This window comes from Silurus meridionalis, chromosome 10, assembly GCF_014805685.1.
Source record: "Silurus meridionalis isolate SWU-2019-XX chromosome 10, ASM1480568v1, whole genome shotgun sequence".
NCBI classification, from domain to species: Eukaryota; Metazoa; Chordata; class Actinopteri; order Siluriformes; family Siluridae; genus Silurus; species Silurus meridionalis.
The window spans coordinates 16,788,179-16,816,029 of NC_060893.1; the positions used below are offsets into that span (position 1 = coordinate 16,788,179).

The 27,851-nt window shown below is 39.9% G+C and overlaps 2 protein-coding genes and 2 pseudogenes across 7 annotated transcripts in view; all 4 read right to left on the reverse strand.

Moving 5' to 3' along the window:
- The window catches only part of LOC124392412 (protocadherin alpha-C2-like), a 143,094-nt gene that overhangs the window by 86,799 nt on the left and 28,444 nt on the right, over positions 1–27,851 (reverse strand). The window contains exon 1 of one of the 6 annotated variants that reach the window (XM_046859417.1): positions 24,827–27,324. The exons of the other annotated variants lie outside the window; for them this stretch is intronic. Coding sequence (XP_046715373.1) covers positions 24,827–27,271 — 2,445 coding nt within the window. The 5' untranslated portion in view covers positions 27,272–27,324. Of the gene's footprint in view, positions 1–24,826; positions 27,325–27,851 lie in introns of those variants that run through there. 6 annotated transcript variants of the gene reach the window in all.
- LOC124392421 lies at positions 9,793–15,187 on the reverse strand (annotated as a pseudogene).
- On the reverse strand, positions 19,547–24,395 carry LOC124392570 (annotated as a pseudogene).
- On the reverse strand, positions 19,869–21,696 carry LOC124392572 (protocadherin alpha-4-like; the record flags this gene model as incomplete). Its single annotated transcript, XM_046859710.1, has 1 exon — positions 19,869–21,696. A coding segment is annotated over exon 1 (1,671 nt), but the record flags the coding sequence as incomplete, so codon positions are not given.

A 27,851-nucleotide genomic window follows, 5' to 3' on the forward strand; every position in this document is an offset into this window, starting at 1 on the left:
AAATTAGTAAAACTTTTTTTTTTATTCTGGGAGCTACTCTGGTCCAAGATCTACTAGATTTGAAATGCGAATACACCTTTAATGGTCCTTTGCAGGAAACCATGCATGCACACACACACACACACACACACACACACACACACACACACACACAATGAATCATTAACACCTAGAAGGAATTTAGAGTCACCAGTGAAGAGAAAATGTACAACACAGTGTGTGATAATACACACAGCTTGTGTGTAGCTTGCATGGGAGAGCAGGATGCTCAGTCAGCTCTCGAAGGAGTCGATTGTCCATGCAGACTCTCCGCTCCCGGAGAGCCCTCGCAGCTCTGACCCCACTGTTACTGAGGCTAAGCGGTGTCAGATGGCATGGGGCTCGCAGGCGGATCTGGCAAAGGACTTGGAGATGCTCTTGTCCCTTTCTCCCGCCTCACCTGCCAGGTCCAGTACTCCCCCTCCGGCGCTTTCTTCCCCCAGTAGAGGCAGCATTGTGTTCAACTCTCTTCCTCTGAGGAGGGGAAGGGCATGAAAACAAGCGAGCCCATGAACTCCTACCAAGCTATGCTATTTGAGGAGCTTAATGGAGGCAGTGATTCATGCTGTGTCCAAGCTCGATTTGGCTTGCCCCGTGTTGAAAAAAACATTTGCTGGCTATCTCTAAGGTCCTGGCAATGCACACCAAGCCCCTGCAATTGATTTTGGCATTGGTGGGCAAGGCTTACGCAGAGTGGGTCAGGCAGCTGGTTGCTTCCGCACCATGGCTGTGTTGCAGGCATACCAGGCTGACCTGCTGCGGGAGTTGGATGAAAGGGGGTTGGCTCTGAGGCAGATGGTATTTAGGAGCTACATCGTGCGGTCGACCTAGCTCTTAGGGCCACGAAAAAAAAACGGCTAAGGCTGTGGGTCGGTCCATGTCAGCCTTAGTAGCTGCAGGAAGGCCTCCTGCTGAGAGCCCTGATGGTCCTATCTGGCACCATACATGCAGTCGTTGACACATTTCAGGAGGATAAGAAACAGTCTTTCCAGGTATTCCAGCACTACCTCCCCCCATTGCTCCCAGGGAAGTGCTTGGCCGGCACAGCCCCAGCCCGGTGTTACTGAGCACCACAAAGCCCAGAAAAAGAACTGAAACTAAGCCAAAGCCCAGGGAGCCGATGTACCTGAGAGCCCTCATCTCCAGTAGGAGGGCTTTGGCTCAAAGACCCTGACACTTGGGGGGGTCTTAGCTGGAGGTGCGACGTACACCTCACTATACGGTGCCCATCCCTCCCCAGCGCCATCAGGAGGTCAGATTGTTAACCCTGCCATGACATGTGCTTCAGGGCACAGCAAACTCCAGCCAGAGGCATTGAGAGGCTGGTTCCCTTAAGACACTACCTTGCAGCCTGAAAATGCCTCCTAGACGTGTCTCAGTGGGTCCTGCACACTGAAAATAAGGGTTATTTAATTCAGTTCCGGTTGCCCTCTTCCTGCTTCGATGGGATGAGTCCCACTCTGGGGGGGACCCGAGCAGGCTCTGGTCCTGGAACAAGAAGTACTTACTCTTTTAAGGAAGGAGGCTATCGAGGTGGCCCCTCCTTTAGACAAAGAGTCCGGGTTCTACAGCCAGTAGTTTGGGGTTCCCAAGAAGGATGGGGGGCTCTATTCTAGATCTGTGCTTCTTGAACCGCTTTCTAATGAGGCTCTGGTTCAGGATGATTACCCTCAAGCAGATCATGTTCTAAATCAGTCAGAGGACTGGTTTGTCACAATAGAATTTAAGGACACCTATTTCCATATATCCCTCCTTCCGTCTCACAGGAAGTTCCTGAGGTTTGCTTATTTGGCAAAGCTAACCAATATGGGGTCCTTGTGTTCGGCCTTGTAATCTCACCCTGCCTCTTCACAAAGTGTATGAATGTGGCTCTGACCCCGCTTAGACTCCGTGTCCTCAGTTCTGAACTATATCAATGATTGGTTGATGTTAGCTCGATCAGAGCTTATGGCGGTTTGGCATCGAGATGTCATTTTCGCTTATATGAAGAGAACCACCTTCTCAGATGTAGTGTGGGATTTGACCATCATGCAGGCACGGCTCAGATCGAGTCGATCCTTACGGCAGTCAAGCGAGTGAGAGAAGGCCAGTCATTCATTGTGAAGCAGTGCTGCAGGGGCTGATTGAAGCAGTGTCCAATGTGATTCTACTTGACCTCCTTCAGATGAGCCCCCTTCAATGGTGGCTCAGAGACAGAAGGTTCTTGTCTCAAGGGAGCAGACACCCTTTCGAGGCAAGGGCTGAGGCCTAGGCTCCACCTCGAAGTGGTGGAGCAAATATGAAGATGGTCATGGACTTAAGTACTTAAGCTGCCATCGGCATTCTATCCTCCTTTTCCAGGACCCTGTCCAGGAGACGCTAAACCAAATGTGTCTGGTGCGAGCAATGGACACATACGTTTACAGGATAGAACTGTGGAGAAAGTCGGAGCAGCTATTTGTCTGCTATGGTCCCTATAAGAAAGGGCTCCCTGCCAATAAGCAGACTCTCAGCAGGTGGATAGTGGATGTTAGCCAAGGCTAGGGTCAAGGCTCACTCTACCTGGAATGCAGCAGCCTCTACGGCCTGGTCCTCTGGAGTTCCTGCAGCGCTGCAAGCTGGTTCACCCCACTGACCTTCGTCAGGTTTTATAACCTTGACCTTAGAGCCATTTCTGGCTCCTCCATCCTGTGATCTAGTTGTGCCCATCCACACTAGGCAGGGGCTGTGGCGTGATTGGACTCCCATTCCCAAGGTGTTGACGCAGCTCGATTTCCTGAAAGGGAATGTCTCTAGGTTATGTATGTAACCGTGGTTCCCTGAAGGAACAAGATGCTGCATCCTAGTGTGTGTCTGTCAATCACAGCTAGAGGAGGACTGAGGAGCCAGGAGTGACAATGCAGTCTAGGTTAAGATCGGCGGGATGGACCAACCCACAGCGGTACATATGTCTTGTTGGGGAACTCCAGAGGACCAAGATTTTAAAGCAGCCACACTCCGGGTAGAGTGAGCTCTGACCCTGAAGGAAGCGGGGAGACCAGAGGACTCATAAGATGATGTGATGGCATCAGCAACCCACCTGCTCAGAGTCTGCTTATTAGCAGGGAGTCGGCTCTATCAGGAGGGCCATAGCAGACGAGCAGCTGTTTGGTCTTTTTCCAAGGACTCGTCCGGTGCACGTAGGTGTCCAGTGAGTGGACCGAAATGAGCCAGTTAATTTTTCCTGGTCTGGGACCTGGAACGGAGGAGGATAGAATGCCTGTAATCTTACAGGTTGTGGGAGGACTGAGGACACCTTGGGGATGTAATGGGTATGGGGGTACAGGAAGGCACTAGCTATACCTGGGGTAAACTCCAGGAAGGAGGAGGCCACAGAAAGGGTCTGCAAGTCCCCTACTTTTTTGATAGAGCAGATTGCCAACAAAAACAGGGTCTTGATGGAAAGGTGCCTCCAAGAACTACACATCCTTTAGAATACCGTGACAAACCAGTCCTCGGATGTAATTTGATGCACAACCTGCTTAAGCCTCATAACTGTTCTTTTCTCCCCATAATGTGGGAATACACAGTGGAACTGTGAGTGAAGGAGCAAGCATGAAAAACCCATGACCTGGACACCTCGGTGTGCTGCATGTGCTCATCACAGGGGAAAGAATCAGCCAAATCACTTGCTTCCGAAGCCTGCGAGCAAGCACTGGACCAAGCAGGTGAGGTTGGAGATAGGGACAAGCCCGTCTCGAAACCCTCTGCAAGGTCCAGCTTTGAACCCCAGGAGCTGGCACGGCGCTCTGCCTTGGCGAGAGCGGGGCCAGACCCGCGAGGAGCTAGGGCACCCTCCTTAAAGAGTGCCCAGCGGGAGCAGAGTGAGCTCAAAGACATCAAATCTAGAGTATCATCAAATCTAGATCTTCCTTAAACATTTTGCTTGAAATATTCCTTCAGGTCTAGTCAAGGTTGGGTATCTTGAAAGCCAATCCTAGTAACACTAGAAAAAGGGGAAATTGACTTAGATGAGACACCTGCCCATGAAAGGCCCAACTATCTGAATGCATATCGTCCATGTATATATAGTTAGCAGAAACCTACCCAAACACATAGAAAACTGGTAAAACTCACAACAAACCATAACATATATTACATATTTAATATATTAAGCCAGTGTTCAGCCAGATGCTGTCACTTGAGTCAATGAATATTTTTTTATAAATTATATTATAATATATATATATATATATATATATATATATATATATATATATATATATATATATATATATATATATATATATATATATATAAAATGCAGAGTTTAGTAGAACACATAAAATCATATAATTTATAGTACAAATATTTTAGATAATTTATAGTACAAATATTTTATTTTAGATCAATAAAAATAAATAATGTCTTTTTAACTATTTTGCTATTTTATAAAACATTTTTATAAGTTTTATATTTGAAAGTATAACAATAGTCCCTCTTCCAACTTGACAGAAAAAAGGCAAATTAAATACAGTGTAAAATATAGATTTTGTGCATTTGGCCCACCCCCTGTCACTCAGCCAGAACAGAGTGACCCCCAAACCTATTGCAAACTAATTCACACATTTTAGTGCTTGTTACGGTGAAATCACAATGTGAAATAACCTATTTTCAATATTTGACTTGAAGGCAATATGGTTATGGTTAAATTACAGATAAAAAAGATGACAAAATAAACAGATAAATATAAATACAACAAATAGTTTGACCTCATGCCATACACCTTTAATATTAAATAAACTCATCTACTCATGGACTGTGTAAGGGCTAAAAAAGTCCCATGCAAATGTAATAATTGTTATACCGCATTACCCATCAATTGCAAAGTTTATGCAATCTATCCTCAACAAGTTTAGTGTCTGCTTTTTAGCATTATACAAAACAATATTTCTCTCCACAAATGGCCTCCACTAGGTAACAAAACCTCTTCTGGTTGCCATTGTGAGTGATCCTAAGTTTTGCTGGGTGGAAAATTCCACAGGGCACTCTGTCCACGAAGCAACTTCTTGACATCTTAAATGGAAATTGTGTGCAAGCCACACTAAAAAGATAATCTGGGAATATGCAAATCGTGGATCCTTTGAATTGAAGGGGTCCTGCTTTTCTTGCTCTGCAGAGAATTTCCACACAGTCCTTGTAATAATGCCTTTAAGCCACAATTACCTACGGTTTAACACCAAGCTGCCTTGACTAGAGGCTGTGATGTGATCTGTCCACAAGCACTTTTCTATCCATGCCTAGAACATCTTTTATCAGAGATTGAGTCTGGAAAGCTCAGAACTGGTCCCTCTGCCACATTCAGGATGTGGATATTTGACCTACTCATCCTCTCCATCATATCTGTGCATTTCTTTTGCAGGGTGGCAACAGCTGTTTCGAGTTTACTTACAGATGATTGCAAACAGGTTGCATCATCTGAGCATGCAGATAGTCATGTTCTAAATTACTGTCTTTTTCATAGTTTTCCAGATCTGAGTGCAACATCCTAAACAGTGTGTGAATATTATTCCTCAACAGCGATTAGATTTCTGCTTTGGTGTCTGTCATTTCATTTTGTTTCTCTGGCAATTTATTATCACTGCATGAGGTGCTTGGGCTACTAGCAATACTCTTCCATGTGTGGGTGTATAGTTGCAGACTTGTTGCCATTTATGTACCGCAGTGTCAAAAAAAGTTGCTTGAGTAGAAGAAATATCAAAAAATAAAGTTTTGGTGCCAATTTCAAAATGAAAAATGTAAAAAAAACATATAGTTAACTTTACAAAATGTAGTGGAGCTCCCCAAAACACAACCTACTTCATGCCTGCTCACTAGCACCCCCTGAAGCTGTTTTTCAGTCTAAGGGAATATATTCATTAAAAAAAGTTTTAAGATCTGTGTGGTTTATTCATAACATTAAATTACCTAGTATTAGTGTAAGAGCATAATTTTAAGTTCAGCACTTATTTTATTTATTAAAATTAAACATATCTAGAACCTACATTGTATGTTTCAGGCTAAATACAAACATCCACATCAGGCCTACAGTAAAATAACTTACCTCTTTAGAAGTGCTTCTCCTGTAATCTTTTACCACTAGAGTATTCCCATTACTTCCTGGAACTATTGTAGAACCAATACTCATTCTGGAACCCACTAATGTGTACCGTTTATCTCCAGATCTGTACTGGATGCTGTGACACAGTGTCCCATCATAAGCTGTATCTTGCAAATACTTGGAAGAATAGTCTGTAGATTTTGAGCACTGCATTGCTATTAACACAACGATACTGATGAGAAAAAGCACTGAAACGAATCCAAGAGTGCTAATTAAATAAAATGTAATATTATTATTATCTTCCTCATCTTTTTCTGGGTTTTTGAAATTGAAAGTTGCTATAGCTTCTTTGGGCTCCACAAGTTTAATGATCACAGTCGCTGTTGCTGAAAGTGAAACGTTGCCATTGTCTTTGACCAGTATGACCAGTTTATGTTCAGCTTCATCTGTTTCTGTAAATGAGCGAAGGGTCCTTATCTGTCCAGTATAGCGGTCTAAGCCAAATAGACTGTGGTCACTCACTTCCTGCAGTGAAAATAATAACCAGCCATTGTATCCAATATCCGCATCATAGGCTCTCACTTTCGTCACCAAATGTCCTGCGTTGACATTGCGGGGAATTTCCTCCACACTTTCAGCAGAACCGTTAGAGCTGACTGGATATAAGATCATTGGAACATTGTCGTTTTGATCCAAAATGAACAAATTCACTGTAACATTGCTGCTCAATGATGGATTTCCAGAATCAGTAGCAACAACATGAAAGTGGAATGTTTTAACTGTTTCAAAGTCAAAGCTTTTCAGTCCATATATCTCTCCATTTTCAGGGTTTATGTTTAGGAAGGATGTATATTTGCTTGGCTCAGTAGTATCCCTTAGAATCTGGTAGGTAATCATGGCATTTTCGTCTAAATCATGGTCACTAGCAGATACAGAAAACATGGAAATTCCTGGAACATTATTTTCTGCTATATAGAAATTGTGTGGGTTATTGGAAAACTCTGGGCTATTATCATTTACGTCAGATAGTTGGACAGTGATAGATTTTAAAGATGTTAATGCTGGCTGACCAGCATCTTGGGCTACTATTGTAATGTCATACTGTGATATTTTCTCTCTATCAAGTAATGATGCAGTTGTTAATGAATAAATGTTATTCTGCGAGGTCTGCATTAACCTGAAAGGTATTTCTCCAAGCACAGAGCATGACACTTTTCCATTTAAACCAGAATCTAAATCACTCACACTGATTAATGCTACTGTAGTCCCTAACTTAGTATCCTCCGGTACTGTGCTCGAAAACGACGTCATTTCAATTTCCGGCGCATTATCATTTACGTCAACAATTTGAATTAAAATGCTTTTATCGGCTGTCAGTGGTGCAACTGCTTTATCCGACGCTTGAATATCAATTTCATAGTGATCTTTTTGCTCAAAATCGATTTGGCCTTTTACAACTATTTCGCCTGTGACTGGATCTAGTTCAAAAAGCTGGCGCGAGTCACTGTCTACATCATGGCCAAAAATATAAAACACTTCACCATTTAAACCATCATCGAGGTCGGTAGCATTTACCTGCGCTACCGTAGTACCTATGGGAACATTTTCGCTAAGCTTCACAGAATATGAGTCTTTTGTAAAAACTGGAATGTTGTCATTTACATCTAGGACATCGATAGTAATCTCCATAGTTCCTGATTTTGGCGGTTTTCCGCCGTCCAGCGCTGTGAGGAGGAGTTTATGATTAGGACTTGTCTCCCTGTCTAACGGTTTTTGTAAAATTAGAAAGGGCATTTTTCGGTCCGATCCTCTGTCTTTAACCTCGATTCGAAAATGTTCGTTATGATTAATTTTATACATTTGCACGGAATTCATTCCGCTATCTGGATCACGTGCGGCTTGTATCTGAAAGCGTGTGCCAGACGCGGCTTGCTCGGATATCTCCAAGCGCTTTTCTATCTCAGGAAACATCGGAGCATGATCGTTTATGTCCACAATCTCAACCGCTACGTAATGAATCTCTATAGGCTTTTCAAGCGCGATTTTTAGATTAATTAAACAGGAGCTGCTTCTCTCGCATACCTCCTCCCTGTCTAATTTCCTGCAGTATACAAGACGCCATCATCCAGGTTTAGACTAAACAGAGACTCTCCTGTAGTTGACACAACACGAAATCCTCGCTCCTTTAAGCTTCTGTGATCCAGACCCAAATCCTTTGCGATATTTCCAACCATAGTGCCATCTTTCTGCTCTTCTAATACTGAATAGTTGATCTGCGCCAGGGTTACACTCCAGAATAGCATAAACAGTCCATAAAGTACGAGGTTCAGTCGCCATGATGCGGATCCCTTTTGTTCCATTTTCAAAGAAAATGATTGCAGTTTCCGACCACATTAACAAAAACAATCCATAGAGTGCGTAACCATATTGCTGATCTCGATCAAATCTGGCTGTGCCAAAAGCAATAGTCAGATGTCGACAGTATTAAAACAATGTTCACAGAATGCGCGAATTACTAAAATATTAACAAACAGATGAGGCGGTCCAAATAACCAACGGAGGCCAAACCCATTAGGTGCTTCCGTTTAGATTACACTGACACCGTGTGATTCCATAGCTCACTGCAAGAGCAAGATGTAACCACTTAAGTTCCTGAGTTCCGGATGAAGACAGCAATACAAATGTCACAAAATGCCACTGAAAAAGATTCCACCACAATATCAAAAGTGAGCGTCTTGTAAAATGTACTCTTCAACTAGCTGCAGGTAAAAATAGTTTTATGCATTTAATTTCACACTTCCAACCCATAAAATCCCTAAAAGTGCGCATAAAAGTGCGTTAATTGGCACAAAAAAAATTATATAGTAAAACTTATTTTTATTATAATTATAATAATTATAATAATTATAATAATAATAATAATTATTATTATTATTATTAATATATAATATATTATATATTAATTAATATATAATAATAATAATAATAATAATATTATTATTATTATTATTATTATTATTATTATTATTATTATTATTATTATTATTATTATTAACATCATTCCTTAAACTGAAATTACACATACAATGTATTACATCTTACCTCATCAGAAGTTCTCCTTCCTCGACCTTGTATCACTAGAGTATTCGCATTACTGCCTGAAACTAGAGTAGAACCGATACTTGTTCTGGGTCCAACTAACATGTAGCGTTTATCTCCAGATCTGTACTGGATGCTGTTACACAGTGTCCCATCGTAATTTGTACCTTGTAAATATTCGGATGAATAGTCTGTTGATTTGGAGCACTGCATTGCAATCAGTACGATGATACTAATAATAAAAAGAAATGAAGCCGAACACAAAGTAATAATGAGATAAAATGTAACGTGATTTTCTTCCTCTTCTTTTACTGAATTTTTAACATCGGACGTTGCAAAAGCTTCTTTGGGTTCAACAAGTTTAATGATTACAGTCGCTGTTGCTGAAAGTGAAACGTTGCCATTGTCTTTGACCAGTATGACCAGTTTATGTTCAGCCTCATCTGTTTCTGTAAATGAGCGAAGAGTCCTTATATGTCCTGTATATCGGTCCAAACCAAATAGACTGTGATCACTCACTTGCTGGAGTGAAAATAATAACCAGCCGTTGTATCCAATATCCGCGTCATAGGCTCTCACTTTCATCACCAAATGTCCTGGATTGACGTTGCGGGGAACCTCCTCCACACCTTCAGCGGAACCGTTAGCACTGACCGGATATAAGATCACTGGAGCATTGTCGTTCTGATCCAGAATGAACACATTCACTGTGACGTTGCTGCTTAGTGACGGAGATCCAGAATCTGTAGCGAGCACGTGAAACTGGAACGACTTTATTGTTTCAAAATCGAAAGTTTTTAGCGCGTAAATGGCGCCATTCTCAGAATTTACATTAATAACAGAGGCATATTTATTTTCTTTGAGATTATCTTTCCAAATCTGATAGCTGATTAATGCATTTTCATCTGAGTCTCGATCAAAGGCAAATACAGAAAATAAAGATGTTCCATGAGCATTGTTTTCCATTACATAAAACGTGTATGGAGATCCAATAAACTCTGGACTATTATCATTAACATCTGATACGTGTACAGTTACAGTTTTTAACGATGACAGTGGCGGGTTCCCTTCGTCTTTTGCAGATAATCTAATATCATAATGAGCTGTCATTTCTCTATCAAGTGTTGACGACGTAACTAAGGAGTAAACATTATTGTGTGGTGATGAAAGAAGCTTGAAAGGCATGTCCTCAGGTACTGAACAGGAAACTTTGCCGTTGACCCCAGAGTCTAAATCAGATACACTTATCAAAGCAACTGTTGTCCCAGATTTGGAATCCTCCGGAATAACACTTGAAAACGATGTCACCTCTATCTCTGGAGCATTGTCATTTACATCTACGATTTTTATAGTTACTGTCTTGTCTGATATCATTGGTGCAAGTCCTTTGTCTGATGCTTCGATATCAATCTCATATTTGTCTTTGGTCTCAAAATCTAAAATTCCCTTCACAAGGATTTCACCAGTGATCGGAGATATTTCAAAAGTTCACGTATTTTTTTGTTTACATTATTACCTATTGAATAAACAATCTCGCCGTTTGAGCCCTCATCCAAATCTGTGGCGTTCACCTGGATTACAGTTTTTCCAATAGGCGCGTTTTCGTGTAGCAGTACAACATACGCATCTTCAGTGAAAACAGGGCATTATCATTTATATCCAGCACATTTACGATTATTTCCATTGTTCCAGATCTTGGTGGTTTTCCTCCATCTACAGCGGTTAATAATAATTTTATTTTACTCGTAGATTCTCTGTCTAACTGCTTTTGTAATGTAAGAATCGGGATTTTGCCGTCTTCATCACGATCTTTGACTTCAAGTCGAAATTATCGTTATGTTTGAGTTTATAGGATTGAATGGAATTTGGTCCGCTATCAGGGTCGCGGGCTGGCTGAAGCTGAAAACGGGTTCCGGGTAACGCCGACTCCCATACCTCTAAAATCGTTTCGTTTTCAGTAAACGCAGGAGCATGATCGTTCACATCTATAATCTCTACTGTCACATAATGAATCTCCAGTGGATTTTCCATGGCGATTTTGAGATTGATCGTGCACGATATGCTTTTCTCGCACGCCGTCTCTCTGTCTAAGTTCCCGCTAACATACAACGCTCCGTCATTCTGATTTACCTTAAACAATGACTCTCCTGAAGAAGACACGATGCGAAATCCGCGCTCTCTTAAGCTTCTTGCATCAATTCCCAAATCCTTTGCAATATTTCCAACCAGGGTACTGTCCATCTGCTCTTCAGAAACAGAATACCTTATCTGTGCCCATACAATTCTTCCAAACAGTAAGAATCCAGCCATGAAAGCTCTCCTTAAATGTATCCTTCTCCATGAAGAATATTTGCTTCGTTCCATTTCGAGCGATTACAACACATCCACACAAATCAACACAACTTATTGTGAATTAGTTGAAGATTTGACAATAATATATATTTTTTAACATCACGCTAAGGTCCAGGAGGGCTAAAGCATAGTCTCTCTTTATTCTATTGGACATTATACAACGAGGATTCAAGAGTATCAAATGGGCGGGCACTACAACCATCTCATGTTTACGTCATCAACCTTCTTCTAGTTGTGTGCTGACACCTCGCGAATTAAAAGTATAATGCATTGATAATATCTTGTAGTAAGAAATAGTGATAGAGCATTTATGTCTTTAGCCCTGTAATTTGCAATTGAACAAAATTGTATACAACTCATTACAAAAAACTAACAAATATACCTAACTATTAGCAAACAAACCAAAAACATTACAGCCGAGCAAACTACCCAAATTATATATTATGCAGAAAAAACTGTCATTTTTAGTACAGAATCATAAAATTGAATCGTGCTAGTACCATGGACAGCGAATGTGACCATTGGCTGTCTTCTGTTGGCAGTCATATCCGCGTCAATCAATCTGAAACTATTCAATTATTAAGCCCTTACAATTTTGCCAATGTATTTATAATTTAATCGTATTAATGGTTCGTATTATCTGTAAATAAAAACCTGAGAAAAGTGGCGGTAAATAACACCACACTGCACCCCTTACGATTGCGATTGCTTGGCCCTGAATCACACCGTCAGGCGCAAGAATGCGTATAGCGGAAGAAACTTTGCTCACTGTTGGTGGACGTCTTTGTAAAGTTTAAATATGCTTGATTGCGATGAATTAAGTATTTATTCACGCTCTTTTCCGTGGTCTTTGAGTTACCGTATTTGAGAGAAAAAAATTAATAGCACAAGTTTAAAAAAAAATCAAATGCGACCCAAAAATGAATAGCAAAGGTTAGATGAGGGGCACACATATTTTGTCTTGCACAAAAATATGTCAACAAAAAGTGATTTAGTCATTTTTCATCGTGTAATGTAGTTGCTTGTCCGCAACAGGATTGATATAAATAATTTCAATTCAGACCTATCGCATGTTAAATCCATTGAATCAGCTATAATTACAAATTTTCTTAAAAAGCATAAGTCGTGTTCTGTAAAAGTGCACATCGCAAATATTTTTCTTTATAAGTAAATCTGTCTTACCTCAACAGAAGGTCTTCTCCTGCGACCTGATATCACTAGAGTATTCCCATTACTTCCTGGAACTATAGAAGAACCTATACTCGTTCTGGGTCCAACTAACATGTAGCGTTTATCTCCAGATCTGTACTGGATGCTATGACACAATGTCCCATCGTAGTTTGCATCTTGTAAATACTTGGATGAATAGTCTGTAGTTTTGCAGCACTGCATTACAATCAGTACAATGATACTTATTATAAAAAGAAATGAAACCGAACCCAATGTAACAATCAAATAGAATGTAACGTTATTTTCTTCTTCGTGTTTTACAGCATTTTTAATGTCTGAAGATGCAAATGCCTCATTGGGCTCTACAACCTTTATAAGCAATGTCGCTGTTGCTGAAAGTGAATTGTTGCCATTGTCTTTGACCAGTATGACCAGTTTATGTTCAGCCTCATCTGTTTCTGTGAATGAGCGAAGAGTCCTTATTTGTCCTGTATAGCGGTCCAAACCAAATAAACTGTGATCACTCACTTCCTGCAGTGAAAATAATAACCAGCCGTTGAAACCAATATCCGCGTCATAGGCTCTCACTTTCGTCACCAAATGTCCTGCGTTGACGTTGCGGGGAATCTCCTCCAAACCTTCAGCAGAACCGTTAGCACTGACCGGATATAAGATCACTGGAGCATTGTCGTTCTGATCCAGAATGAACACGTTCACTGTGACGTTGCTGCTTAGTGACGGAGTTCCGGAATCTGTAGCGAGCACGTGGAACTGGAACGTCTTTATTGTTTCAAAATCGAAAGTTTTTAGCGCGTAAATGGCGCCATTCTCAGAATTTACATTAATAAAAGACGCATATTTATTTTCTTTGAGATTATCTTTCCAAATCTGATAGCTGATTAATGCATTTTCATCTGAGTCTCGATCAAAGGCAAATAAAGAAAATAAAGATGTTCCATGAGCATTGTTTTCCATTACATAAAACGTGTATGGAGATCCAATAAACTCTGGACTATTATCATTAACATCTGATACGTGTACAGTTACAGTTTTCAACGATGACAGTGGCGGGTTCCCTTCATCTTTTGCAGATAATGTAATATCATAATGAGCTGTCATTTCTCTATCAAGTGTTGACGACGTAACTAAGGAGTAAACATTATTATGTGGTGAAGAAAGAAGCTTGAAAGGCATGTCCTCAGGTACTGAACAGGAAACTTTTCCGTTGACCCCAGAGTCTAAATCAGATACACTTATCAAAGCAACTGTTGTCCCAGATTTGGAATCCTCCGGAATAACACTCGAAAACGATGTCACCTCTATCTCTGGCGCATTGTCATTTACATCTACAATCTTTATAGTTACTGTCTTGTCTGATATCATTGGTGCAAGTCCTTTGTCTGATGCTTCGATATCAATCTCATATTTGTCTTGGTCTCAAAATCTAAAACTCCCTTCACAAGGATTTCACCAGTGATCGGAGATATTTCAAAAAGTTCGCGCAGTTTATTGTTCATATCGTTACCTATAGAATAAACAATCTCGCCGTTTGAGCCCTCATCCAAATCTGTGGCTTTCACTTGGATGACTGTTGTTCCAATAGGCGCGTTTTCGGGCAGCAGCACAGTGTACGCATCCTCAGTGAAAATAGGTGCGTTATCATTTATATCCAGCACATTTATTTTTATTTCCATTGTTCCAGATCTTGGTGGTTTTCCTCCATCTACAGCGGTTAATAACAATTTTATGTTCTGTGAAGCTTCTCTGTCTAGCTGCTTTTGTAATATTAGAATAGGATTTTGCCGTCTTCTCGATCCTTGATATCCAAACGAAAATGGTCGTTGTGACTCAATTTATAACTCTGAATAGAATTGCTGCCACTGTCGGGGTCGTGAGCTGCTTGTAGCTGAAATCGTGTACCCGGTACAGCTAATTCTCCGATTTCCAAAAGTTTTACTTTCTGAATAAAATTCGGAGCATTATCGTTTATATCCAAAATATGCACCGATACGTAGTGAATCTCCAGTGGATTTTCAAGAACAATTTTTACATTTTCCAAACACGCATTGCCTCCCGAGCATACCTCTTCTCTGTCTATTTTTCCGTTCACATACAACCCTCCGTCGTCCTGGTTTACCCTGAACCTTGACTCTGCCGAGGCTGATACGATGCGTAATCCTCTCTCTTTTAGAATCCTGTGTTCGATACCTAGATCCTTAGCAATATTTCCAACAAGAGTACCTTCATTCTGTTCCTCGGAAATAGACCATTGTATTTGCACACACATCGTTCTCTCAAACAACAGCAAAATTGCCACAAAGCACCATTTTTTGTGTGATTTTCGAAATATCACTGGTATCCTTTCTTCCATTTCGTTTCTATCACAGCGATCTACAAAACAAAACAAGCTAATACGTGTATATTACCTTTCCTTATACAACGCAGTGGATAATAACACCGTAAACCTAAACGTCCAATGGTCGTCTGAATGTACAAAAGAAATGAAAGGGTGGAGTGAGTGTATGTTTGACATCAAGACCTATTAGTGGTTTTGTACTGACACCTCGAGGCTGCTAGTGAGCTCCAGGTTTAACCTGAATGTAAAAGTTTCACTCAATTTATTTTAAATAACAATAATAAGTGCAAACACATCTGAGCATTGGGAGATAACTGTTGGAATATTCAATTAAATATTTTGATAAACACATCATTCAGATCTCATACAAACAGTCGACACATTCCACCTTGCTGAACATTACTAGCAACACAACTTGTAAAAGAGGCTAAAAAAATCTGTCTCTTGGAAAGAATATGCACTATAAAGAGCCAAGTTGATCAACATTTATTTCCAACAGCTATCAATGACATCTACATTAATAAAGGAATCTCAAAGCATAATCTCAAATCCTATATTATTTTATTTGTTTGACCTACCTTCATCTTAGAAATGCTTTTGAAACATTCAAGCATGCATCATGTCAATTTTATCAGTAAGTCAACAAGACTGCTAGTATAGCAACCCTTAATGATCTGGTATGATGTGTGATAACCTACTTATTGCATGTGAATTATTTATTGCTGCTATTATGTCACAGTTTAAAACCAACACTAAGTTAACACACACTTACTCTTTTATTTGCAAGTTCACAAGCAATACTGAAAGTTGAGTCAAATAGGCCTAATCAGTGCATACAGAAAAAAATACTATTTAGATTTCAATATCTAAATATGTCAGCATTAATAAACTAAAGGGGTAAAATCATCTTAAGCAAATACACAACTTAAGTTGGGAATAAAAAATAATTGTATGAATAAAATGTATATTTAGTTTTACTTTTAATATAGCAAACTGATGCTTGTTCATTGTAACCCAGCCATTAGGGTTGCACAAGCCAGTGTACTCTTAATGCTGGTCCCAAGCCGGGTTAAATGGGGATGGTTGTGTTAGGAAGGGCGGCCACCGGAAAACATGTGCCAAATCAAATATGCAGATCATGAACTAGGATTTCATATCGGATTGGTAGAGGCAGAAGTTACCAATGACAACTGCAGGTATTGTTAGCTAAAAGGGTACCGGTGGAATTTTGGCTACTGTTGGCCGAAAGAGGAGAAGGAGAGGAGGAAGATAACTACAGAGACCTCAGGGAAAGGAGAAGTGTAGAAGGTTAGGGTGGGCATTATAAATGTTGGTACTATGACTGGTAAAGGGAGAGAGTTAGCTGATATGATGGAGAGGAGAAAGGTAGATATGTTGTGTGTTCAGGGGACCAAGTGGAATGGGAGTAAGGCCACGAACATTGGACAGGGTTTAAACTGTTCTATCATGGTGTGGATGAAAAGAAAAATAGTGCAAGGGTGATCCTGAAGGAATTGTACAGAAAGAGTGTAGTGGAGGTGAAGAGAGTTTCAGATAGAGGGATGAATGTGAAGCTGGAAGTTGATGGAGTGATGATAAATGTCATCAGTGCCTATGCTCCACAAGTGGGCAGTGAAAAATTTTGGAGTGAGTTAGATGAAGTATTGTAGAGTGTACCTAGGAAAGCAAGATTAGTGATTGGGGCAGATTTCAATTGGATTATTGGTGAAGGGAACAGAGGTAATGTGGAGGTGATGAGTAGGTAAGGCCTTAAGGAGATGAATGTGGAAGGGCAGTTAGTGGTAAATTTTGATAAAAGGATGAAAATGGCAGTGGTAAATACATATTTTATAAAGGATGATCATAGGGTGACATATCAGAGAGGGGGAAGATGCACACAGGTTGACAATTTTCTATGTTGAAGATGCAACCTAAAGTATATTGGAGACTGTAAGGTCCTGACAGTGTAGATAGACAGCATCGGATGGTGGTCTGTCGGATGGCTTTGGAGGTAAAGAAAAAGAGGAGGAGAGTGAGGACTGAAAGAAGAATAAGATGGTGTAAACTGAAAAAGGAAGATTGTAGTGTATGGTTCAGAAAAGAGGCCAGACAAGGGCTCGATGGTGGTGAAGAGGTGCTGGATGATTGGACAACTACTGCAGAGATTGGCAGAGAGATGAGAAAATTAGGCCGGAGTACAAGAAATATAGGCATCAGGTAAAGAAGGATGTAGCAGAAGTAAAGGAAAGGGCATATGAAGCGCTATATGAGAATGTGGATGCTTAGAAAAGAGAAAAGGATTTGTACCAGGCAGAGGGACCGAGCTGGGAAGGATGTGCTAAAAGTTATAGCAATACAGGATGGAGATGGAAATGTGTTTACTAGTGTGGAGGGTGTGTTGAGAAGGTGGAGAGAGTATTGAGCAGCTGATGAATGAGGAAAATGAGAGAAAGAAGGTTGGATTATGTGGAGATGGTGAGGCAGGAAGTGGATAGGATTAGTAAGGAGGAGGTGAGAGCAGTGATTAAAAGGATGAAGATGACATACCAGGTAGAAGCGTGGAGATGTTTAAAAGAGATGGCAGTGGAGTTGTTAACCAGAATTTTTAACAAGATTTTGGAAGGTAAAATGATGCCTGAGGAATGGAGGAGTGTGCTAATAGTGTTTTTTTAAGACAAGGGAGCTGTGCAGACCTGCAGTAAATACAGGGGAATAAAGTAAATCAGTCACACCATGAGGTTATGGGAAAGATAGTAAAAGCCAGGCTAAGAAAAAACTTGTCCATCTGTGAACAACAGTATGGTTTTATTCCGAAGAAAAGCACTACCAACGCTTTATATTTGATATATTATATTGATAGAGAAGTATAGAGAAGGTCAGAAGAAGTTGCATTGTGTGTTTGTGGATTTAGAGAAAGAATATGACTGGGTACTGAGAGAGGAGCTCTGGTATTGTATGAGGAAGTCAGGTGTGTCAGAGAAGTATGTGAGGGTGGTGCAGGACATGTATGTGGACAGTGGACAGTGGACAGTGGACAGGACAGTGAAGTGTGCAGTAGAAATGACAGACTGGTTCCAGGTGGAGGTTGGAATAAATCAAGGATCGACTCTGAGCCCTTTCCTGTTTGCAGTGGTGATTCGACAGGTTGACAGACAAGGTCAGACAGGAGTCTCTGTGGACTATTTTGATAGTTTGCTGATGATATTGTTATTTGTGATAAGAGTAATGGTAAGAGTAAAGAGTAAGAGTAAAGAAGTAATGAAGAGTGTGTTAAAGAAGTGAAGAAAAGAGTGCAGGAGTGATTTTTGATAGAAGGGAATTGCAAGAGTAAAAGCGAAAGTTTATAGGACTGTGGAGAGACCTGCTTTGTTGTATGGTTTAGAGACAGTGACATTAAGTAAAAAACAGGAGAAGGAGATAGAGCTGGAGGTGGCAGAGCTAAAGATGTTGAGATATTCATTGGGAGTGATTAGAAATTAATTTATTAGGCGGACAGCGCATGTAGGACGTTTTGGAAACAAGGTGAGGGAGGCACGATTGAGATGGTTTGGACATATGTAGAGGATGGATATGGGTTATATTGGGAGAAGAATGCTGAGGATAGAGCCACCAGAAAAGAGGAAAAAAGGAAGGCCAAGAGGAAGGTTTATGGATGTGGTGAGGGAAGACATGCAGGTAGTTGGTTTGAAAGAGGCAGATATAGTGGATAGAGGGGTATGGAGACAGATGATCCACTGTGGCGACCCCTAATAGGAGAAGCCGAAAGATGAAAAAGAAAAAGAAGAATGCTTGGTCATTGTATTCTTTATATTAAAGGTATATTGATAACTCAAATAACAAAGTAAATGTATACTATATAGAGCAACTGTGTAAGGGGTAATTACAACACTGAATGGTCTTTGGCATCTATTAATGTACTCTGTCTCTCTTAATAAGTGGGCTACCATATGCCAATGTTATATGGAGTCATGTGAACTAAATCTGCCAAATGCAAACCCCCCTCAGTACCGCTTCCAAAGAAATATTTATTGTTCCAAAAAACAGTAAACCATATGAGGGTAATTTTCTAAATATGTATGGCCATCTTTAAAAAAAATAAGAGCTTACCTCACCAGAAGTTCGCCTTCTGCGATCTGGAATCACTAAGGTGTTTCCATTACTGGCCGAAACTATAGTTGACCCAATGCTCGTTCTGGGCCCAATAAACATGTACTGTTTATTTCCGGATCTGTATTGGATGCTGTTACACAGGGTGCCATCATAATTGGTGTCTTGTAAATGCTTGGATGGACAGTCTGTTGATTCAGAGCACTGCATTGTAATCAGCACAATGACACTAATAAGAAAAAGCAATGAAACTAAGGCTAAGGTAATTATCAAATAAAATGTAACATAATTTTCTTCTTCATTTTTTTCTGTGCTTTTAACATCAAAAGATGCAAAAACTTCTTTAGACTCCACAAGTTTTATGATCACAGTTGCTGTTGCTGAAAGTGAAACATTCCCATTGTCTTTGACCAGTATGACCAGTTTATGTTCAGCTTCATCTGTTTCTGTGATTAAGCGAAGGGTCCTTATCTGTCCTGTATAACGGTCTAGGCCAAAGAGACTGTGGTCACTCACTTCTTGCAGAGAAAATAATAACCAGCCATTGTATCCTATATCCGCATCATAGGCTCTCACTTTTGTCACCAAATGTCCTGCGTTGACATTGCGGGGAATCTCCTCAACACCTTCAGCAGAACCGTTAGCACTGACCGGATATAAGATCATTGGGGCATTGTCGTTCTGATCCAGAATGAACACATTTACAGTGACATTGTTAGATAGGGATGGAGTTCCAGAATCTGAAGCAACAATATGAAACTGAAACATTTTTGTGGTTTCAAAGTCAAAGCCTTTTAGTGCATAAACATAAGCATTCCCATCCACTAAGTTTATATTTAGGTAAGATACCATGTTTGCTTCATGGCCTTCTGCTTTTAAAATGTGGTAAGATATCTGTGCATTTTCATTCTGGTCAATGTCAAATGCATTTATGGAAAATATAGAAGTGCCTGGTGTGTTATTTTCACTAATATAAAAATAAAATGGGTTTTGAGTAAAGACAGGACTGTTGTCATTAACATCTGCAATATTTATTTGTATTGTCTTTTGTGAGGATAAAGATGGCTCTCCTCTATCTTTGCACATTATAGTTATTGTGTATAAAGAAATAGTCTCCCTGTCTAACAGATCTTTAGTTATTAGAGAGTACATGCTTTTCTGGAAAGAGGGTTTCAGTTCAAAAGGGATGTCATCTGTAAGGCTACATATAACCATACCATTTTCACCTGAATCTCTGTCAGATGCACTGATCAGAGATATAATTGTCCCTGGCTTTGAGTCCTCCACTATGTCAGTGGAGAGTGAGGTCACATCAATCTCGGGTGTGTTATCATTCAAATCTTTTATACTAATTATGATGCTGCAGTGACCTGTTAAAGGGACTTGTCCTTTATCAGAAGCCTGTATGTCTAATTCATACACACGCTGCTCTTCGAAATCGATCGATCCTTTTACAATAATATCTCCTGTATTAGAATTAATTTCAAATATTTCAAACTCTTTCCTCATCAGACTTTTGTCAAACCCATAAACAACTTGTCCGTTAGCACCTTCATCTAAATCTGTGGCATGTAGTTTTACTACCAATGAGCCAATCTCGACATTTTCCTCTAATGCTACACTGTACACCTGACGATCAAAAAGCGGGGCGTTATCGTTAATGTCAACAACAGTTATTGTAATGTTAACTGAACCGGATCTTTCTGGTTTTCCTCCATCAAATGCTGTCAAAGTTAAATTAAACGTGGGTGTCTGTTCTCTATCAAGCTGCTTTTTCAATATCAAAAATGGAATTTTGTCTTCTTCACGTGTTTTAATATCTAATTCAAAGTAGTTATTAGGACTAAGGGTGTACTTATGCAGAGCATTTAACCCAGCATCTGAATCACGCGCAGCGTCTAGTGGGAGGCGCGTACTTTGGGGCACCGCATTTTCTGGAATCTCTAAATGCTTTTCACGCACAGGAAAAGCAGGTGAATTATCGTTAATATCTACAATTTCTACCTCGATATAATGGATTTCCGAAGGATTTTCGGCTACGGTTTTAAGGTTTACTGCGCACAATAGGCTTTTCTCGCAAAGCTCCTCCCGGTCGATGTTCCCACTCACAAAAAGTGCTCCATTGTCCTGGTTTATCTGTAAGAAGCCGTCCTTTGATCCAGAAACAATCCGAAACCTTCGTTCTTTAAGTTTATTCACATCAAGGCCGAGATCTTTTGCAATATATCCCACAACAGATCCTCGTGCAGATTCTTCTGCAATAGAGTAGCGGATTTGAGGCAGTACATTACCGCAGAAACATAACACAGTGAAATAGCGCAGAATCGCCGTAAACGCTGTATACTCTCGAGTTGCCATGACGAAAACCTCTTCACCAAAGGATGTCCATTTAATGAATATTACTAATGTGCATAGTTCAATAAATCCTGAGAAACATAAAAATACACATCCTCCCTTTGCAGTATTTCATAAATACAGACGTTGTTCCACGGTAACACCGCGGGTCCAAAATGCGAGCGTCATAGGAGGTGGGTATAAAGCACGCGACTGTGCGCGTCCATGAAACGTTTGGTATGGTTTATCATGCAGCGACACCAAGTGTAATTCCACATAACTCAAACTAAACATGACTGAGGAATTGAGTTTGCATATTTATGCAGAAATAAATGTAAAAATGGAATGGAAGATCTTGGAAACTCACCTCACGGCTGTGCATACTCGTTACCCTAAGTGTATTCCCATTACTGCCTGGAACTAATGTAGACCCGATACTTGTTCTTGGTCCGACTAACATGTAACGTTTATCTCCGGATCTGTACTGGATGCTGTGACACAATGTCCCGTCGTAATTTGCATCTTGTAAATACTTTAACGAATAGTCTGTAGATTTGGAGCACTGCATTAAAATCAGCACAATTATACTGATAATAAAAAGAAATGAAACAGAACCCAATGTAATGATTAGATAAAATGTAATGTTGTTTTTCTCCTCTTCTTTTACAGCCTGTTCAACATCAGATGAAGCAATTGCTTCTTTGGGTTCCACAAGTTTAATGATTACAGTCGCTGTTGCTGAAAGTGAAATGTTCCCATTGTCTTTGACCATTATGACCAGTTTATGTTCAGCCTCATCAGTTTCAGTGAATGAGCGAAGGGTCCTTATCTGTCCTGTATAGCGGTCCAAACCAAAGAGACTGTGGTCACTCACTTCCTGCAGTGAAAATAATAACCAGCCGTTGTATCCAATATCCGCATCATAGGCTCTCACTTTAGTCACCAAATATCCTGCGTTGACGTTGCGGGGAACCTCCTCCACACCTTCAGCAGAACCGTTAGAGCTGACCGGATATAAGATCACTGGAGCATTGTCGTTCTGATCCAGAATGAACACATTTACAGTGACGTTGCTGCTTAGTGACGGAGTTCCAGAATCTGTAGCGAGCACGTGGAACTGGAACGTTTTGACCTTTTCAAAGTCAAAACTTGATGAAGCACTTATTTGGCCATTTTCAGCATTAACGTTTATAAATGATGTCATGTCATTTTGCAAACCGTTTCTTCTGATAATGGAATATGTAACTACTGCATTTTCATTAATATCTCCGTCAGTGGCACTTACGGAAAACATGAGTTCGCCCGGTGAGTTATTTTCCAATAAATAAAGTTCAAGAGGATTTTGGGGAAATTCTGGGCTGTTATCATTTACGTCAGCAACAAGTACTTTTAGAAATTGCTCACTGGATTGAGGAGGCTGGCCTAAGTCTGATGCTTTTATGGAAATGTCGTAATAAGAAATAAGTTCTCTATCTAACCCATTTTGGTAACCAGTGAATACATATTATCTTTGACTGATGGTTTCCAACTCAAATGGTGTGTTACCTGAAAGACTGCAAATAACCTTTCCATTGACACCAGAATCCATGTCACTAACACTAACCAGCGCAATAACTGTTCCTCGTTTTGAATCTTCAAGAACCATGTTAGATAATGACGTAATATGTATTTCAGGTTTATTATCATTTGCGTCTGTAACTTTTATGACAACTCTACAATCTCCTGTCATTGGTGGCTGCCCTTTATCAGTTGCCTGGACATTCAACCTGTACACTTCATTTTCTTCATAGTCAATATTTCCATTCACACTAATCTCTCCAGTCACACTGTCTAACTGAAACAAGTCTTTGGTATTACTTTTGATCGTTTGAGTGCATATACAAGTTCTCCATTTAGACCATCGTCTGCATCACTGGCGTTAACGGTTGTAATTATTGTGCCGATCGGGACATTTTCGTTTAGAGTAACTGTATATATTTCTTGAGTAAAAACAGGTATGTTGTCGTTAACATCAATAACAAAAATACTTATCTCCAATGTACCAGATTTGGAGGATTCCCACCATCAAATGCGGTCAAACTTAACAAGTGTTTACTATGTTGCTCTCTGTCTAAAGGCTTCTGCAGCACTAAAAATATTATTTTGTCCTCGTCGTCACTATTTTCTATTTGCAACTGAAAGTGTTCATTTTGATCTAGTTTATATGAACGGATTGAATTTATTCCAGCGTCCAGGTCACGCGCTGCTGGAAGTTCAAATCGTGCATCTAAATGTCTATTTTCTACTATTTCTAAATATATTTGAGTTTCTGGAAAAACTGGAAATTGTCATTAACGTCTATTATATCCACTTCAATGTAATATAGTTCAATTGGATTTTCTGTTACGATTTTAAGTTTACTGTGCAAGCTCTGTTTCTATCACAAATCTCCTCTCGGTCGATTTTCTTATGAATAGACAGGACGCCATTGTTCTGATTAACATGAAAAAGATGGTCATGAGACCCAGAAACGATTCGAAGCCGTCTGTATACCAAAGAATTTAAATCGAGACCCAAATCTTTAGCAAGATATCCTACAACAGTTCCTTCATTAACCTCCTCTGGAACGGAATACCTTATCTGAGTAGAAACCTGCTCCGTGTTGCGCATCAGCCAATAAAAGCACAGAATAATCCAGCAGTACTCCCATCTCCGCCTTTGTTTGCACCAATACATCGTGATGGAAAATGCCAGAGATTGTCTTTTAGTACCAGCGGCAATCACTTTGTTCTCTTGATAACTGTATTCCCCGTAAACACAAAAATATGAAGTCAATTTACGAAATAAATATTTTGACCCATCTTGGAGGTAACATCAGCAAACCGCCGTCGCTTCGCAAAAACTGTCAGGAGCAACGTCAAAAAAGGGGCAGTCTCAAAAACATCTCGCTGTCTTACACTGACACCAAGCGACATTTCTTAGCTAAACTTCTAACCGAATGAAAAACAAAGTATTTACATGTTGTCAAATAGCTTACGCACCGTTACGTACATCTCTTACTGTAACTTTTAAACACAACTCTTCTTAAACCAATAATAATATATGTGGAACCTCACGACCAATTGTGCATGTCAAACAATTATCAAAAGGTCTAGTGTAATTTGCTACAGCATCTAATTTTATATATAATACAGTATATTCACAAGCCTAAATAAAATAGTGGAATATCCAATTGTGTGTGTGTGTGTGTGTGTGTGTGTGTGTGTGTGTGTGTGTGTGTGTGTGTGTGTTTGTGTGTGTGTTCATCAATGCTGAACAAAACATAGCCATACCTCAATAGAAGTTCTCCTCCGGCATTTTGGTACCACAAGAGTATTCGCATTGCTGCCTGGAACTATAGTAGAACCTATACTCATTCTGGGTCCAACTAACATGTAGCGTTTATCTCCAGATCTGTACTGGATGCTGTGACACAATGTCCCGTCGTAATTTGTATCTTGTAAATACGTTGATGCATAGTTTGTAGATTTGGAGCACTGCATTACAATCAACACAATTATACTGATAATGAAAAGAAATGAAACTGATCCCAGTGTAATGATCAGATAAAATGTGATGTTATTTTCCTCTAGATCATTTACTGAAGTTTTTACATCAGATGCTGCAAAAGTTTCTTTGGGCTCAACAAGTTTAATATTCACAGTCACTGTTGCTGAAAGTGAAACATTTCCATTGTCTTTGACCAGTATGACCAGTTTATGTTCAGCCTCATCTGTTTCGGTGAATGACCGAAGGGTCCTTATCTGTCCTGTATACCGGTCCAAACCAAAGAGATTGTGGTGACTCACTTCTTGCAGTGAAAATAATAACCAGCCGTTGTATCCAATATCCGCGTCATAGGCTCTCACTTTCGTTACCAAATATCCTGCATTAACATTCCGGGGAACCTCCTCCACACCTTCAGCAGAACCATTAGCGCTGACCGGATATAAGATCACTGGAGCATTGTCGTTCTGATCCAGAATGAACACGTTCACTGTAACGTTGCTGCTTAGTGACGGAGATCCAGAATCTGTAGCGAGTACGTGAAACTGGAACCTCTTGATTGTTTCAAAATCAAAACTTTTTAGCGCGTGAATAATACCAGTTTCTGAATTAATATTTAAGAATGATGTCATATCATTCTGAGCGCCAACGTTTCTGATAATGTGATATGATAGAACCGCGTTTTCTTCGGAGTCGTCGTCAAACGCGCTCACTGAGAAAATTGATGCACCAGGGGCATTATTTTCTAGCAAGTACAGTTCAAGGTAGGTTTGATAAAAATGCGGTCTGTTATCATTCACATCTGATACCAGCACAGGTAAAGTTTTAATAGTAGATAATGGAGGCTGGCCTAAATCCGTTGCTGTTATAATGATATTATAACTTGATACTATTTCACGATCTAAATTTCGCATTGTTACTAAGGCATACATGTTATCTTGAATGGAAGGTTTAAGTTCAAAAGGAACATTTCCTGCAAGACTGCATACGACTTTCCCGTTAAGTCCGGAGTCTTTGTCAGAGACGCTGATGAAAGAAATAACTGTGCCAGTACTGGAGTCTTCAGCAATAATATCTGAAAAAGACGTCACCTCAATATCTGGTTTGTTATCGTTCATATCTATAATTTTAATTATTACTCTGCTCTCCACTGTAAGAGGAGGCTGTCCTTTATCCGACGCCTGTATATCTAACTTATACACTTCCATGTCTTCAAAATCTACTTTACCTTTCACTTTTATTTCTCCTGTGATGGCATTTAACTGAAAAACATCATTAACTTTGTAATTTATAGTTTTAACAAATGCGTATTCAACATTACCGTTGGATCCTTGGTCACTGTCAGTTGCATTTACTGTAATCACAACGGTGCCAACTGGAGCATTTTCTTGCAATGTTACAGTGTATATATTCTGACTGAAAACAGGACGATTATCATTTGTGTCAAGAACTTTAACAATAATGTTCAAGGTACCTGTTTTCGGGGGATTTCCCCCATCTTCTGCTGTAACAACCAAACGATAATCTTCTGTTTGTTCACGATCGAGAGGCTTCCGTATTACAAGGAACGGGATTTTATCGCCGTCACTAGTTTTTATATCAATTTCAAAGTTAGTATTCTGACTTAATTTGTAACTGCAAACCGAATTTGTTGTTGTGTCCTGGTCACGTGCTGCATGCAACTGGAAGCTTGTTCCTACAGGGGTATGCTCGGCTATTTCAAAATGCTGATGCGTCTGAGAAAAACTTGGAATATTGTCGTTGATATCTGTTATCTCGACAACAACCTGGTGAATTTCTAACGGGTTTTCAACAGCGATTTTTAGATTGATTAAACAGGCGCTTTTATCCTCACATACCTCCTCCCTGTCGATTTTTCTTAGAACGTACAAAAGACCATTGTCCTGATTAGATTGAAAAAAATCTTGTTTGGGTCCGGAAACGATCCGCAGGCGTCTGCTCACCAAAGAACTCACATCCAGACCTAAATCCTTACCAAGATGTCCTACAATCGTTCCCTCTTTCACCTCCTCTGGAACAGAGTATCTTATCTGTCCAGAAGCTTGGTCCGGGATGCAAAGCAACAAAAATGAAATCCACAAATACGGCCATCCCCGCCTTTGTACTCCATCTCCCATCGCGAAATGCTCGTTTGCGGCTGTACGTCCGCTGTCTTTAAATACCAAGCCTACAATCCATTTATGGATAGCTTTGTCATTGCAAAAAGTCATTTGATTTCAAATGTTGTGTTTTTCTTGTGCTCGTAGAACGAGCCTCTTCTAAAGACAGGTTGGGCACAACGTACAAGAGTGGGAAGGGCAGAAGATTTACTCTACACGGCAAGGTAACACTGACATCATCTGGTGTAAAAATGGAAGTATTAAAACAGAGGGCTCCAAAATAACTAAAATAATACCGGAAATGTAATTCAAACACTTACAGCGTATCTTTCACACAGCTCGATTTTAATGGAAATAATTGACACGATTTTTAGAGATTAACAATTAAAATTTTAACAAATCCCAGACTAATAAAGGGATACACTTCTGGAATGTTGTGGCTTTCTAGTGTTTAAGTTTAGTCCATAACTGTTCCATAAAACATAGCCGTGTGTAATATTTGATTGTTATACTGACATTTTGTCAATTTATAATAATTTACTATTTAAAAGTGACGGTTTTTCGTGACAACACTTTTTTCAGCGTCTGTGAAACGGCTAGTGTTTTCAGAACAGTATTTTCTTAAAAAGAAAAATCAGTAAAGAGAGTTTCAACCAGAGAAAAAAAACACCCAGTGTATTGATCAATGATA